Source organism: Canis lupus, chromosome 27, assembly GCF_048164855.1.
Source record: "Canis lupus baileyi chromosome 27, mCanLup2.hap1, whole genome shotgun sequence".
Classification (NCBI taxonomy): Eukaryota; Metazoa; Chordata; class Mammalia; order Carnivora; family Canidae; genus Canis; species Canis lupus.
In genome coordinates, this window is record NC_132864.1 from 30,887,515 (window position 1) to 30,900,451 (window position 12,937).

Below are 12,937 nucleotides of genomic sequence, written 5' to 3' on the forward strand. Positions count from 1 at the left end.
AGCATTACCCTACCTTTTAACTCTTTCCTTTTTGGGCTCAAACTTGAGAGTTCTGGGAGAGGAATAGTGTCTGGGATAGGACTACTAAGGAGGGGCAGTCCTACAATTAAGGCTTTCTCTTTATGAACTCTTAAGACTATAGTTCCTTGAACCATTTCTTTCCTGAGTTTGTTTTATTTATTTAAAAATTTTTTTTAATTTTTTAATTTTTTAATTTTTCTGAATTTGTTTTAAAGTTTACTTAAGCAACCTCGGGCAGCCCCGGTGGTGCAGCGGTTTAGCGCCGCCTGCAGCCCGGGGCGTGATCCTGGAGGCCCTGGATCGAGTCCCTCGTCAGGCTCTTTGTATGATGCCTGCTTCTCCCTCTGCCTGTGTCTCTGCCTCTCTCTCTCTCTCTCCTCTCTGTCTCTATGAATAAATAAAATCTTAAAAAAAAAAAAAGTTTACTTAAGCAACCTTTATATCCAATGTAGGGCTTGAGCTCATGACCCTGAGATCGAGAGCTGCCTACTCTACCAGCTGAGCCACCATGTGCCCCTTTCCTGGTCTTTTTTTAGCATAGCTTAACAGACTCCCTGTCCTGTGTCATTAGTTACAACACTTTTAATTTTGTTTAACAGCAAACTAACATGACCAGCTGAAGTAGAAGGAAACCTGGTCTCTCATGTAAGCTGTCTGGAGCTCAGATGGGCTTATGGCAGCTGAAATCCCATTGAAGATCCAAATTTTTTCTTCAGTTGACTCTGTCCACTGCAGTTCGTTGGCTTTGCTGAACACCTGGCTCCTCTCACAATCACAGAATGTCTGCTGCAGTCCCAGGCTTTACACCCAGCATCCAGAAGATAATAGGACTATTTCTTATCTTTTTGGGAAGGTATTTGCCAGAAACTGCCCAAATTGTCCTTGTGTCATGGCCTAAATTGGGTCACAAGCCTATTCTTGAATCAACTGTTGGTAAAGAGAATTAAGAATCAGAGTTTACTCCTATAAGTTATCTTCATTCCTGGATTTTGTGCTCATTTCCTTCATTTACAAAGAAGGGCCAGTGGACCTGGCTACCCTTCTATCTTAGCTACCAAGTATCTTTACAGAGCTCTGCTGCCTCCTGAAAGAAGGGATGCGTGTACTAGCCAATTTTTTCCCCCACTTCTCACCGGTACACTGACTTCCAAAGTGAGCTGACTGCTCAGCTGCTTTTGAGAGGCAGTTTTTCCCTCCTCCTACCCGGCCTCCCTCCTTAAAAGTAGGTCTTCCATGAGGTTCTTTGTGGTGTTCCTCTGTTGTACTTTGAGGTGGCCTTCTACATCCTTAGCTTTTTTAAATTATAGTTGATGCACAATGTTACATTAGTTTCAGGTATACAGTAGTGATTCAGCAAGTCTACACATTATGCTCACAAGTGTAGCTATCACCATACAGTACCATTTCCTATATTCCCTGTGCTGTATCTTTTATTCCCGATTCTCTTGACCTCTGTGTTGCACATTCTCCTAGACCTGATTGCTTCCAAACTCCTCTCTTGACTGTTAGACTTCCCAAAGTTGCTCCATGTACTCCTCTTAGCCAATATATCATTTTCTCCTTCCCTGACCCTTTTATCAGGCTCTTAGCTCCTGGAAGATTGCATTAGCTTCCTCTTTTGCTTCCACTCCCTCCCCTGCACCAAATAGGTTTAAAATCTATCTGCCTTCTGCTGTGCTAGTGTTAGCAACATTCCCTTCTTTCTGGCTCTGTCTCCCCAACCACTGGCAAATAGCTTTGCCCATCGCTTGGTGCCTACATTGTGCATTTTGGTCCCGTCAGTTTTTAGCCTGAAAAGAAGCCCTTACTGGGAAGCTCCAACCCAATTCTTCCCACCAAACACAACTTTTGGTTCAACACAAAGAGGAAGTGAAAGGAGAGGTGGAATTGGATTCAGGTGTGTGTTCTCACATTGTTACTTGAGACTGCTTTTTAGCTTCTACCTGTGGAAACAAAGCATTTGCAAGAATTCTAAACATAGGCTTTATTTCTGAAGCTAAGGAATCCCACTGAGTGCCTGGGGAGTGGGAGGACTGATAAAAGTATCAGTAAGAGACCTCCTGCTCAATCCTCAAAGCCAGGTTCTGCTGAAAGGCAACCTAGTTTCTTATGTTCCTGGAAGTACTAAGTCAGGGTGGGCAGCTCCAGGTTTATAAGTAACACACCTAACACTGAAAACTCAGGCTGTTTTTTTTACCCTTGTAGTCAAAATCCAACTACCTTGGCCTTCACCTGTGAGAACCACCTCATTCTTTGATCCTCTAGTATGAATCAGAGTAGCTTTGGTGGACAAGTGTTGAGAACTAGGGCAAACTGAGTTTGAGAAAAATTTATTACCTTAGAGTAGGACTGAAAAAACTCCAGTCAGGAAAGGAGACTAAAGATCATACATACATATAGTATTCTGGTAGAAGCCTCTTCTCTAATGCTGTGCATATGTACTTAAGAGGAATGAAAATAACTGAGCTGAGGAAAGATACAAAACACAAGGAATCCACTAACATACCAGTCTTGAGGGCAGTTTGATATGAAAGACATTAATGGGTTGAATGAGAACTCTCAGGTCCTGTTTTTTCTTTAGAGGGAGCTTCGAGCTGGAGAACAGGATGCCAACAGACTATTCACTTTTACCCCAGTAAATGTGGATTTGTTTGGGAGAGACTACCATACACATGATTACCCAATCAATCGTTTTTACTAGGTGGTTTTATTTATTTATTTATTTATTTTACTAGGTGGTTTTAATCTATGATAGTACACATTATAATCTGGTGTTAACCACAAGGCTTCCTGTAGGGTAGGTCCAGCTTAAGTAGCCATTTGGGTCGATAAGGCTCAAAAAAGGCAGCCCGTGTTGCTTCCTTCTAAATGAGATCAAGAGTTCAGTTCTGAGTTTCAAAGAAAAATTAAAGCTTCAGATCATTTCACTACTGAACCTCACAGGTCAGCTGGTTGTAAATGAGAAGGAATGAATTCAGCAAGAAATAAACACAAGCCATTAAGTTCATTCACACACTTAGCATATGCAACTTTAATCAACCAAAAGAAAAAGTCCCAAATGTACAAGTGGAAAAAAAAAATGTTGACACAGGCTTAACTAGTATCAGCTACTTTTATGTACAGCTGTATAAGTTCAAAAAAGCTATCCTATATGTATATACAAAAGTTGTTTATACACAAGTCTGTACATAGGGTCTATACATTTATTTCCTCAGAACCCTTAGGTGCCACCTTTTGGTGAAGACACCAACACTTCATTCACATATCTTACAAAAAAAAGACTATTTCCAGGATTGATAGCAACATTGCATCCTGGATTCAGACCATGTAGGCTCCATTCCTCTGTCAGTGCAGACCACACCAGGTGCCTGGGCTTCCCTAAATAGTTTTGCAGAGTCCTCCAAAGTGAAAGTCCGTAAACCAACCCGAGATGAAGAAGCAGAGTCCTAATCAGGGTGCCACCATAGGTCCAGGCATAGGTGAGCCTGCCTGCCCTGTTCATTGACGGTACTCCAATTCATCTACACTGATGACTTTGGCAGGCATGGAGGGCAGGGGTTGCTGTAGCACATCTGAGCCAAACCATTTAGCGAGGCCTACTGGGGAGCTGCTCCTCTGGCTGGGGCGATGTTCCAGCTGGGAGTGCACGTGGGGCAGGCCTGACCTGGTGGGCACATTCTGAGGGGTTGTCTGAACGCTGACAGCTGCTGCCGGGGAACCAGAGCCTGGAGGATGAAGAACTATGGGGATAAGAAGGTTATCATTCAGAGCATGTGGGGGAAAGTAGTTCTGTGAAATGAGGCCTTGCCTCATTTCAAATCTTATCCATAAAATTCCAAACAAAATTCTTTACTGGAGGGTTTATTCTAGGGTTTAACTCCTTTACAAAATGCTGGAATACAGTACCTTGGAAACCAAAGCTATTCAAAAACCATCTGTATTGAGAAGCCACCCTAAATGACATGACCATTCCTTCCCACGACAAGCAGCCACATCACAGAAGTACTAACAGATAGTGAGAGGGCATCTACTCTGGACAGTCTCTATGCTAAACCTGTCAGGATTCTCAGCCTTCTCTAAGAGGCAGACGGCAAAAATATGCCAGAGCATAGTCAGCTCTCCCACTGTCTTTATAGGGAGAGAAATTCCAAATCCCATAGCGGTTGGTTTACTTCATCCAATTCTCTGGCTATCCCCTTACCCAATTTTGTCAGGATAAATTAAAGAATTAATTGTGTTTCCACCAGAAACTGGTCCAAAAGCTTTAAGCCTATTCAGGCCACCCCCAGCTCCCCTGGCCCATTTCTGAACCTACCTGAGCGCTGTAGTTGCTGCTGCATCATTGCCAGATGCAGAGGTGTCCCAGGGCGAGGGTTTAGGAGAGGGTGACTAGCCGTAGGTAAAGGGTAAAAGGGTTGACTCAGGATTGGGCCAGATATTCCCTGTAAAGGAGTCAGGTCGATTCCAGGAGGAAGCACACCTGTTGGGCATGGAAAAAAAAAAAAACTGGTGAGAAGTAATCTGGAAATTTTTAACCTTTGTTGATTTACAAAGTTTAATTGACAATGCTTATACTAGGTTCTTCACCTTTAAAGGGACAGTTTGGATTCGACCCACTGCCCATCAGTTAGAAAATTCTAGCAACACTTTTTTGAGGAATAAAAAACCTCTTACAGTATAGTACATCATCAGTTCTGGCAACTGCTGTCCTGCTAGGTGAGAAACTCACCAGCCTGGAGCAAACTTGGAAGATGCTGTGGATGTACTCCCTGGGCCAGCATCCTCTGGACCAACCCTGGGTGAAGCTGGTGAGTAGGCCGAACGATTGGGACATGGGGGACAAGGGGAACTTGGTGGACAGGTCGGAGAAAAGGTGTTCCTGGAACTGGGGATGCCAAGGTGGGGGTTTTTCTCCCAGTTGCTTTAGGTCGATAATCTTGTTCTTTGGTGTAACGGTTGGTTTGAGACAGTGGGGTAGAACACGAAGACCGCTGCAACGTTGAAAGTTTGGGATTTGTAGTAGGAGAAGAGTCACGATCAGCGCTGGGCACAGAGTTAGATGACAGCAGATTCTCTGTAAGGACCCAGACAGAGAATATTTTGGTATTGGCAAACTTCTCTCAAACATGTTCTTCCCAGTGATCTAGCAAGTCTCATTTCTTAAAAAGTTTATAATCCTTATTTGATCCCCTCAGCAAATTTAGAGAATTTTATCATAGGAACCACCATATGTGTTATGAACAGGCCTAGTTAAGGTCACAGGGGTAGTTAGGGACAGAGCTGGAACTAGACCCTAAGATTTCTAGTCTCCAAATACATTGCTGGAACAAAGTTTATTTTTCTTAAAATCTTCTCGACCCAGGAATAGCTATGGGCAAGTGAGCCTGGCTTAAGACCTGGTGGTCTAATTTAGGCACCTTGCTCTGCCTGCCCATATGGTTGTGGTTCAGATCTGTGTGGGAGCTAGTAGTCCCTGGTCAATGCCTGGGATTAACCTGCTTTTTAAACCTAAGGGAAAGATCAAATAAAAGTATAAAATTATACAAATCCATTACAACAGAAATAACAGTCTAGTGAAGGAATGTGAACTCCTTTTAGTGGGACCAATACGATTTCCTTTTTCCAGCTTTCTCACAGCAAAAAGCTCTCAGACCAGTATTACAGACATGTGTAAACCTAACTTACTAGAACCTATTTCACATCCTTGATAGTCCCAACTGCAATTCTTAAAAACCTCGTTCATGGTTTTCTATATACTTCCTTAAAAAAAAATAAAAATAAAAAAATAAAAAATTTATTTCGTGAGAGAGGGGAGACAGAGTGCATCCAATGCCACCATACAAGCGGGAGGGTGGGGGGCACAGGGAGAAGGAGAATCTCAAGCAGGCTTCTTGAGCTGAGCATGACCTAAGCTGAAATCAGGAGTTGGATACTTAACTGAGCCACCCAGGCGCCCTTTTCTATATACTTCCAAAAGGCTCTCCACACTTTATGCTTCACCCATTGTACAGATTTTGTTCGACAGTCTCCATAGACTAGAGAGAATGTTTCAGAAGTAAAACTGGTTGTACCACATTAATTTGCCAAATAATTGTACTAATAATTTAACTTTGAAGCCCCAATAGGGACATCTGGGTGGCTCATGGTTGGCATCTGCCTTCGGCTCAGGTTGTGATCCTGGGGTCCTGGGATGGAGTCCCACATCAAGTTCCCCACAGGGAGCCTGCTTCTCCCTCTGCCTATGTCTCCGCCCCTCTGTCTCTCATGAATAATCTTAACAAAAAGAAGCCCCAATATAGATTCTAAACTATAAACTAAAACTCACTCTTCCTCATAATAGCACTCATACCACTATTAGATTGGTCAGAATTTCAAGTGGCTAAGAAATTATGAGCTGCTGGGGATCCCTGGGTGGCGCAGCGGTTTGGCGCCTGCCTTTGGCCCAGGGCGTGATCCTGGAGACCCGGGATCGAGTCTCACATTGGGCTCCCGGTGCACGGAGCCTGCTTCTCCCTCTGCCTGTGTCTCTGCCTCTCTCTCTCTCTGTGACTATCATAAATAAATAAAAATTAAAAAAAAAAAAAAAAAAAAAAAAGAAATTATGAGCTGCTGTAATGCTTCTCACGGTCAGACACTGAACTGTGGTCCAAAGCAGGAAGGGAGGAGCTTTGCATAGGGATTTGCAGAGAATCAGGTCAGCTGGTTAACACTTAAGCCCATGCTCTGTCACATACTTTCTTAGGCAGCACACCCTCAACGGCTCTGCAGTACCTTCACTAGCCTTCTGAGTGTCTTCTTTACTGTCACCAAGAGCTGCTTTTCCAGATGCCGGCTCCTCCTTGCTTTTTTCTTTGCTCTCATACATCTTACGAATCACTGAGGTAGGGGTGAAGGAAGGAGAAAGCTGCAGAGAAAAACAGTATTAGCATGTTCTCTAAATGCATTTCCTAAAGCCAGGCTTAACTGGTTAAACTACTTAACAAGGTGAAGAATCCCCTTATTGGCTACATGTGGCAGAGACCAACTCCAATGTTCTGGGGCCTAGCTGCTGGAGGAAAAGAAACAGGGTGGGCCAAATAGATGGTGCCCCAAGTGTGTCATCCCTTGCTCACATCGCATTTTCATCAAGACCTTTAGCTCCAGCACAAAGGTAGTTAAAGCACAGAACTTCAACCTACCCATCTATGTCTGTGGTGATAGGGGCCTACCTATGCAGTCTCTGCTTCAGTCATTTCCCCAGCCCGGGATTAGTCTGAGAACAGGGAGGAACATGGCCAGAAGTATACCCTAGAGCAAGAGTCTGCCTGCTGGGAAAGGACAGTTCAGAACAACTACGGAACCCAAATTTCTCTTACTCTTAATGTATCCCATCTTACCTTGGCTACCAGAAAATTCAATTATCTAAATATTCTCCTCAGCCCCTAGGATTCACCATTTGGGGTCATTTGTTCCCAACTCTTCACTGCTCATTTTTACTTTGATGATTTTATTGTGCATGTGACTTTCTCACTAACCCTAAATAACTGATGGCATGAGACAGGGCATGAATTATGAACAAGAAGCCCTTCAGATCCTGTCTTCAAAGTACTTGGTGCAAAGATCCACTTGGGGTCCTGAAGCAGAGTAACAGATTTTCCTCTTGTCTATCAGCTTTGACTAGATGATACAGGTTTCTGGGGGATAAAACTTCAAAACAAAACAAAAACAGCTAATATGCATCAGTTGTAAAACTAGATTTATCACCACAAATAAGCAAACTCCTTTGTCCTAGCTTTTTTTTTTTTTGTCCTAGCTTTAATTCATATCACAGATCTGAATCTGTGAAGTCCGTACCATGTTTCACTGGATTCTGCATGATCCAACCAGTTCACCCCATCTAGCTCACATCCTATGTTTCACTCCTATCATCCTCTACACTCTCTACTCCAATTGTTCATTTGTTTAAACACATTATATCACCTTGTAAGTTGTAACCCATATTCCTCTATCTGGTGAAACATACTTTCCCCAACGTAGGGGCTTCACAAGAATCCTTAAGAGTTAGAATGTATACTGAAAGGGGAAGATCTAATAAATAAGCAGGTTTTATTAGGTCAGTTATTCCTATGGAAGGCACTTATGGACATTTTGGGGTACACAGTGGTAAGACACAGGCACAAGCAAATGGAGAAGCCTGAAGTCATTCACAGAAGCAAAGGTCACTGACCATGCTTGTGATGGAGGCAGCAGGGGCAGGGGAAGAGGAATTCCCTCGGTGCACGGGTGCTGGTGACTTGGTCACTCGCTGTTGCCTGTGAACAAACCAAGTATCAGTATGAGCTCTGAGTTGCTCAAACTCCAAATCCTAAAACCAAAGACTAGAATACTCAAGAGCAGCCTAGGACTTTATTTTTTAGATTTTATTTATTTTATTCATAAGAGATAGAGAGAGAGAGAGAGAGAGAGGCAGGCAGAGACACAGGCAGAGGGAGAAGCAGGCTCCATGCAGGGATCCCGATGTGGGACTCGATCCTGGCACTCCGGGATCAGGCCTTGAGCTGAAGGCAGAGGCTCAACCACTGAGCCACCCAGGCATCCCAGCCTGGGACTTTAATATCCCATTTCCCTCATCCATTTCAATTTCCCAAGCATTTATTAAGTGCCTAATATATGCAAAACCACATGGTAATTTCTGAGGGAAGACAAAACCTTAAACATGGTTCTGGGCCTTGCAGGAACTCTTGTCTAGTGGAGAGACACTAAGCCAGGGCAAACTAAGGCATGTACATATAAGATTAACAAGAAGGTGGAATGGGAAAATGAGGTATAGGAGTGACATGATACTCCTCCCGAAGGGACTCTGGGAAAGCTTCTCTGGGAAGGAGCTGCATTAAATTGAGTGTGACCAATGAGAAAGCTCAAGGTGGAGAATGAGGACTCCGGTAGAAGGATCAGGTACAAGGCCTTGGGAACGTAGGGTTATCCAGGGCTGGTATACGGTTTATTTGTAGATTGTGCCGGTGGGGCAGGCTAAGAGCCTTCATTCTGTGGGCAAGGCTGCGCTCCAGAGAGTAGGCAGCAATACTGACGAGCACAGGGCCTGGCACTGAACTGATGCTATGTAAGACACTGTTTCAAATTAGAGGACCAAGAGTCAAGAGTTTCAGCTATTCCAAGACCCAGTCATATGCAGCATTGCCCATCACTCCTGGTCCACACACAAGGTTGATACCAGGCCTCCCAAGTTAAGCTTAAAAGAACAGACTTTCCTTTTTTCCCCATTTTACTCATTCTCCCTTCACTTGGAGAAAACAGGAAACAATTGATGAAGATGTAAAAAGGCTGAGAGAAGAATTATAGGAGCTCACTGGCTAATGAGAGTTTTGCTGCATTTTAGCTGTCGGACCTTGTACCACGAGGGCCAAAGCCTTAGTCAGTGATTCTGGGAGTTCCTAAATCATAAACAGATGAAAATCCTAAACCCATGGCTTCTTTCCAGCCTGTCCAGGTAAGCCCCACTGCTGCCACACCGAGAATCTAAGGAGAAAAGTGAGGGAGAAGCAGGTCAGCAGTACTGAGAGATCTGGAGGAAATCCTCAAGTCTGGTGGTTCTGCACAACCTAGCATTTATTCCTTCGGATGAACATACTTGAGCACCTGCTATGTGCTAGACACTAGGCGAAAGTGCAAGGCATACAGCAATAAACAAAACACAAAAAAAATCTCTGGCCTCATTTTTTTGGTTGCAGGATAGAGGGGTTACTATGGGCAGAAAGACAAAAATAAATAGTAACCCAGAAGGTGTTAATTAAAAAAAAAAAAAAAAAAGACAAGGAGAAAGGTAGGTCTGTTCAGGGGGATACAAGTGTGCATGGGTGTTTAGGGAGGGCCCAAGAGGCTGACATTTGATGAATGAGACATTCATGAAACAGCATGAAAGTTCTGCTGACACCGACTTAGGTCTACTTATTCGTTTTGAGGAGTTCGCATTTAAAAAAAAAAATCTAAGTTTCTATATCTATAAAATGCTGTTATTTATACCATATACCTCACAGGATTAATGCCGAAAGCAAATAAAATTCTGGATATCAAAAGTGCTTTGAAAATCAATAAATTGATTGGGTGGCTAAGGCATGGCTCCATTGGGAGCCACCTGGGTGGCTCAGCCGTTGAGTCTCTGCATTTGCCTCAGGACATGATCCCGGAGTCCTGGGATCGAGTGCCGCATTGGGCTCCCTACATAGCGCCTGTTTCTCCCTCTGCCTGTGTGTCTGCCTGCCTCCCCTCCTCGTTATCTCTCATGAATAAATAAATAATATCTTTAAAAAAAAAAGTCAATAAATCAAGTCAATTCTTAAACTATATTATGCTACAGAGAGAAATCCAGTGAGGGACTCAGCAGACCAGACCTGAGCTCTCTGTTTAGGCTGAGAACTACTATATATAGAATATATTTATGCAACGATACAGGGTACTTACTGGTTTCAATGTTTTCTGAAAGTGTCAGCACATAAAACCAGCTGGAGCAAGACAATGAGACACTGATATGACAGTTTTAAGAGTCCTATCAAAACTAAGTACTTCTTAATTACCAGGTATACAGAATGGGAAGGACTTAATGTTCAGGGATAAACATTTTGGCGATAAAACTGAAAAAATGAAGGTGGTATTTACTTAAAATTTTTTTTTTTTTTTTTAGTAATCCGTATACCCAACACGGGGCCTGAACTTACAACCCCATGATCAAGAGTTCACATGCTTTTTTGTTTTTGTTTTAAGATTTTATTCATTTATTCATGAGAGACACACAGAGAGAGGCAGAGACACAGGCAGAGGGAGAAGCAGGCTCCAGGCAGGGAGCCTGACGCAGGACTCCATCCCAGGACCTCAGGATCATGACCTGAGCTAAAGGCAGATGCTCAACCACTAAGCCACCCAGGTGCCCAAGAGTTCACACGTTTTGACCGAGCCAGCCAAGCACCTGGATATTTACTTTTTTTTTTTTTTGATATTTTAATATTTTTATTTTTTTGATATTTACTTTTAAAGGTTGGATGCATCTGAGGGAGGGAAGAGGTATTACTGGGACAGGGCACATAGGGAGCTTCTGGGTAGCTAACAAAGGAGTTTGTCTTGTAATAAGCTATACATTTGTTTAGCACAGTTTTCTGTTTTATTTTACAAAAAGAACAGTAGTGTCACCCCTTTCCTCTAATTTATGATTCATTTTACTACTTGCTGCATCTATAGGAAGGAAGAGGAGGAGAGTGAAGTTAGTGTTCATTTGTTAATAGCTTTGATCAACAAATAGCAAATCTGCATCAAAGGACAGTTTGGTAACTAAACAAGGAATCTGTAGGGGAGGAAGCTAGGTGGAGTTTTACTTTTCATCATCTTGTAACAACAAATAAGGAGCTATGCTAGCTAGCTACATTTGTAAAAATGAATCCTTTAAATCAAGAATATAAATAAAATTATGTAGAATGAAAAGCCTATGCCCCTGCAGAATTTAATCATACTGCTTCCTCGACTGCACACTTGGAGATGGAATTCTCACCATACACTGTGCAAATATATCGGTGTAGTTTTACTGTGGATAACTAACTTGTTTATCTGTAGAAACTAATTTGCAGATCCCCACAAGGGTAGGATTAGTTAGTAACTTACCTGTTTCTGAATCCATCTCTGGTTCTGTCCACTTGTGGCTTGCCAAAACCAGGTTGGTAAAAGTTTGCTGCCTGCATTGCAAGGTCGTGTGGCAGGGCCAGCCCCTCCAAAGCTGCCTGTTGCAATTCTAGCTGGCTCATCTGCTGAATAGAGGGGGCACATGAAGATCAGAAAAAAATGAGGATAGTCAATACACTTTCTACAGAGGTCTCTCTTCACTCTTAGAAAGGTATATTTAAGCAGCAGCTGAGAGAAATGAGGCACTGCGAACTCGTGCTGCCATCCACTGAAAAGGATTTTAATAAAGTAGGACTTTAATTGTTCACCAATTTTCTAGCATTTACTGAGCTCAAATTGTAGTTCAAAACCACTTCCAAGCATTGCAACAATTTTCCATCCCACAGTCAATAATAAGGATGAAAAGCAAGCAAAAAACTTAGAGAAAAAGTTCAGACAGACCTGGGCCGTGACCGGGCTCATGGGCTTGCGCATGCCTTGGAATGGATCTCCAAGTAGCTGCTGTGGTCCTGGTGTGAAACCTGATGGGAAAGTTGGCAGTATCAGTGAGTATCAAGACAGCACACATCCATTAGAGAGGTATTATCACTAGTACATGCTGCTGCTTACTGAACACCATCTCTTTCAAGCAAGTACTGACTCCAGGCTGACAACGTCCCTCTTCTTCTGTGCCCCTACACTGTCCTATGTGGACCTTAATTAGAGCATTAATGAACCAAATTGCTGGTGTATCCATCTACCCCATTAAGCTGTCAGCTTTGTCCCTTTCAAAACTGAGACCTCTGAGAGAAAAGTGCTTTTCTAGTCAGTGATTTGGCTCACTGTCGCCGAGCCAGCTGATAACCAAAGGAGAGTCCAGGAAGGACTACTATAAAAACTTATTCTCAAGATTGGCATGAGCCAGAGTGGCGAGCAGCCTAAAGTGGTCCAGGGTGACAGGAACACTGAGATCTGCACAACACTTATGCTAAGTCCAACACTTCTGGAAGTGCTTCTTCTATTCACATTCTGTATTAGCCATGAAACCTCACAATTGGTTGTGTACCAACTTCATTAGGTTGGTAGAGAGCCACTACCCTGACTTCTCCTCTATCAAGGAAAAACCTTGGAAGCCAAATTATGTTTGAATTGAATTCCCAAAATAAGGAACAAGACTAAAGAGCTACATCCAATGTATACAATTTTGATCAATCTTACAAAAAAAAAAAAAAAAAACCCTATATTTATCTAGAAGGGCAGCCAGATAAACTAT

The 12,937-nt window shown here is 42.9% G+C and overlaps 1 protein-coding gene across 15 annotated transcripts in view; it reads right to left on the reverse strand.

Annotated features, from left to right (window-relative positions):
- Positions 1 to 3,024: 3,024 nt before the first annotated feature.
- The window catches only part of EIF4ENIF1 (eukaryotic translation initiation factor 4E nuclear import factor 1), a 48,365-nt gene continuing 38,452 nt past the window's right edge, over positions 3,025 to 12,937 (reverse strand). For 9 of the 15 annotated variants that reach the window (XM_072803326.1, XM_072803322.1, XM_072803323.1 and 6 more), the window contains 7 exons: positions 12,127 to 12,206; positions 11,668 to 11,810; positions 8,228 to 8,312; positions 6,793 to 6,925; positions 4,751 to 5,095; positions 4,337 to 4,501; positions 3,025 to 3,761 (listed from right to left, as the gene is read on the reverse strand). In XM_072803326.1, coding sequence (XP_072659427.1) covers positions 3,520 to 3,761; positions 4,337 to 4,501; positions 4,751 to 5,095; positions 6,793 to 6,925; positions 8,228 to 8,312; positions 11,668 to 11,810; positions 12,127 to 12,206 — 1,193 coding nt within the window. In that variant the 3' untranslated portion in view covers positions 3,025 to 3,519. The remainder of the gene's footprint in view (positions 3,762 to 4,336; positions 4,502 to 4,750; positions 5,096 to 6,792; positions 6,926 to 8,227; positions 8,313 to 11,667; positions 11,811 to 12,126; positions 12,207 to 12,937) is intronic. The other 6 variants (XM_072803328.1, XM_072803325.1, XM_072803329.1 and 3 more) reach the window with 1 other exon arrangement.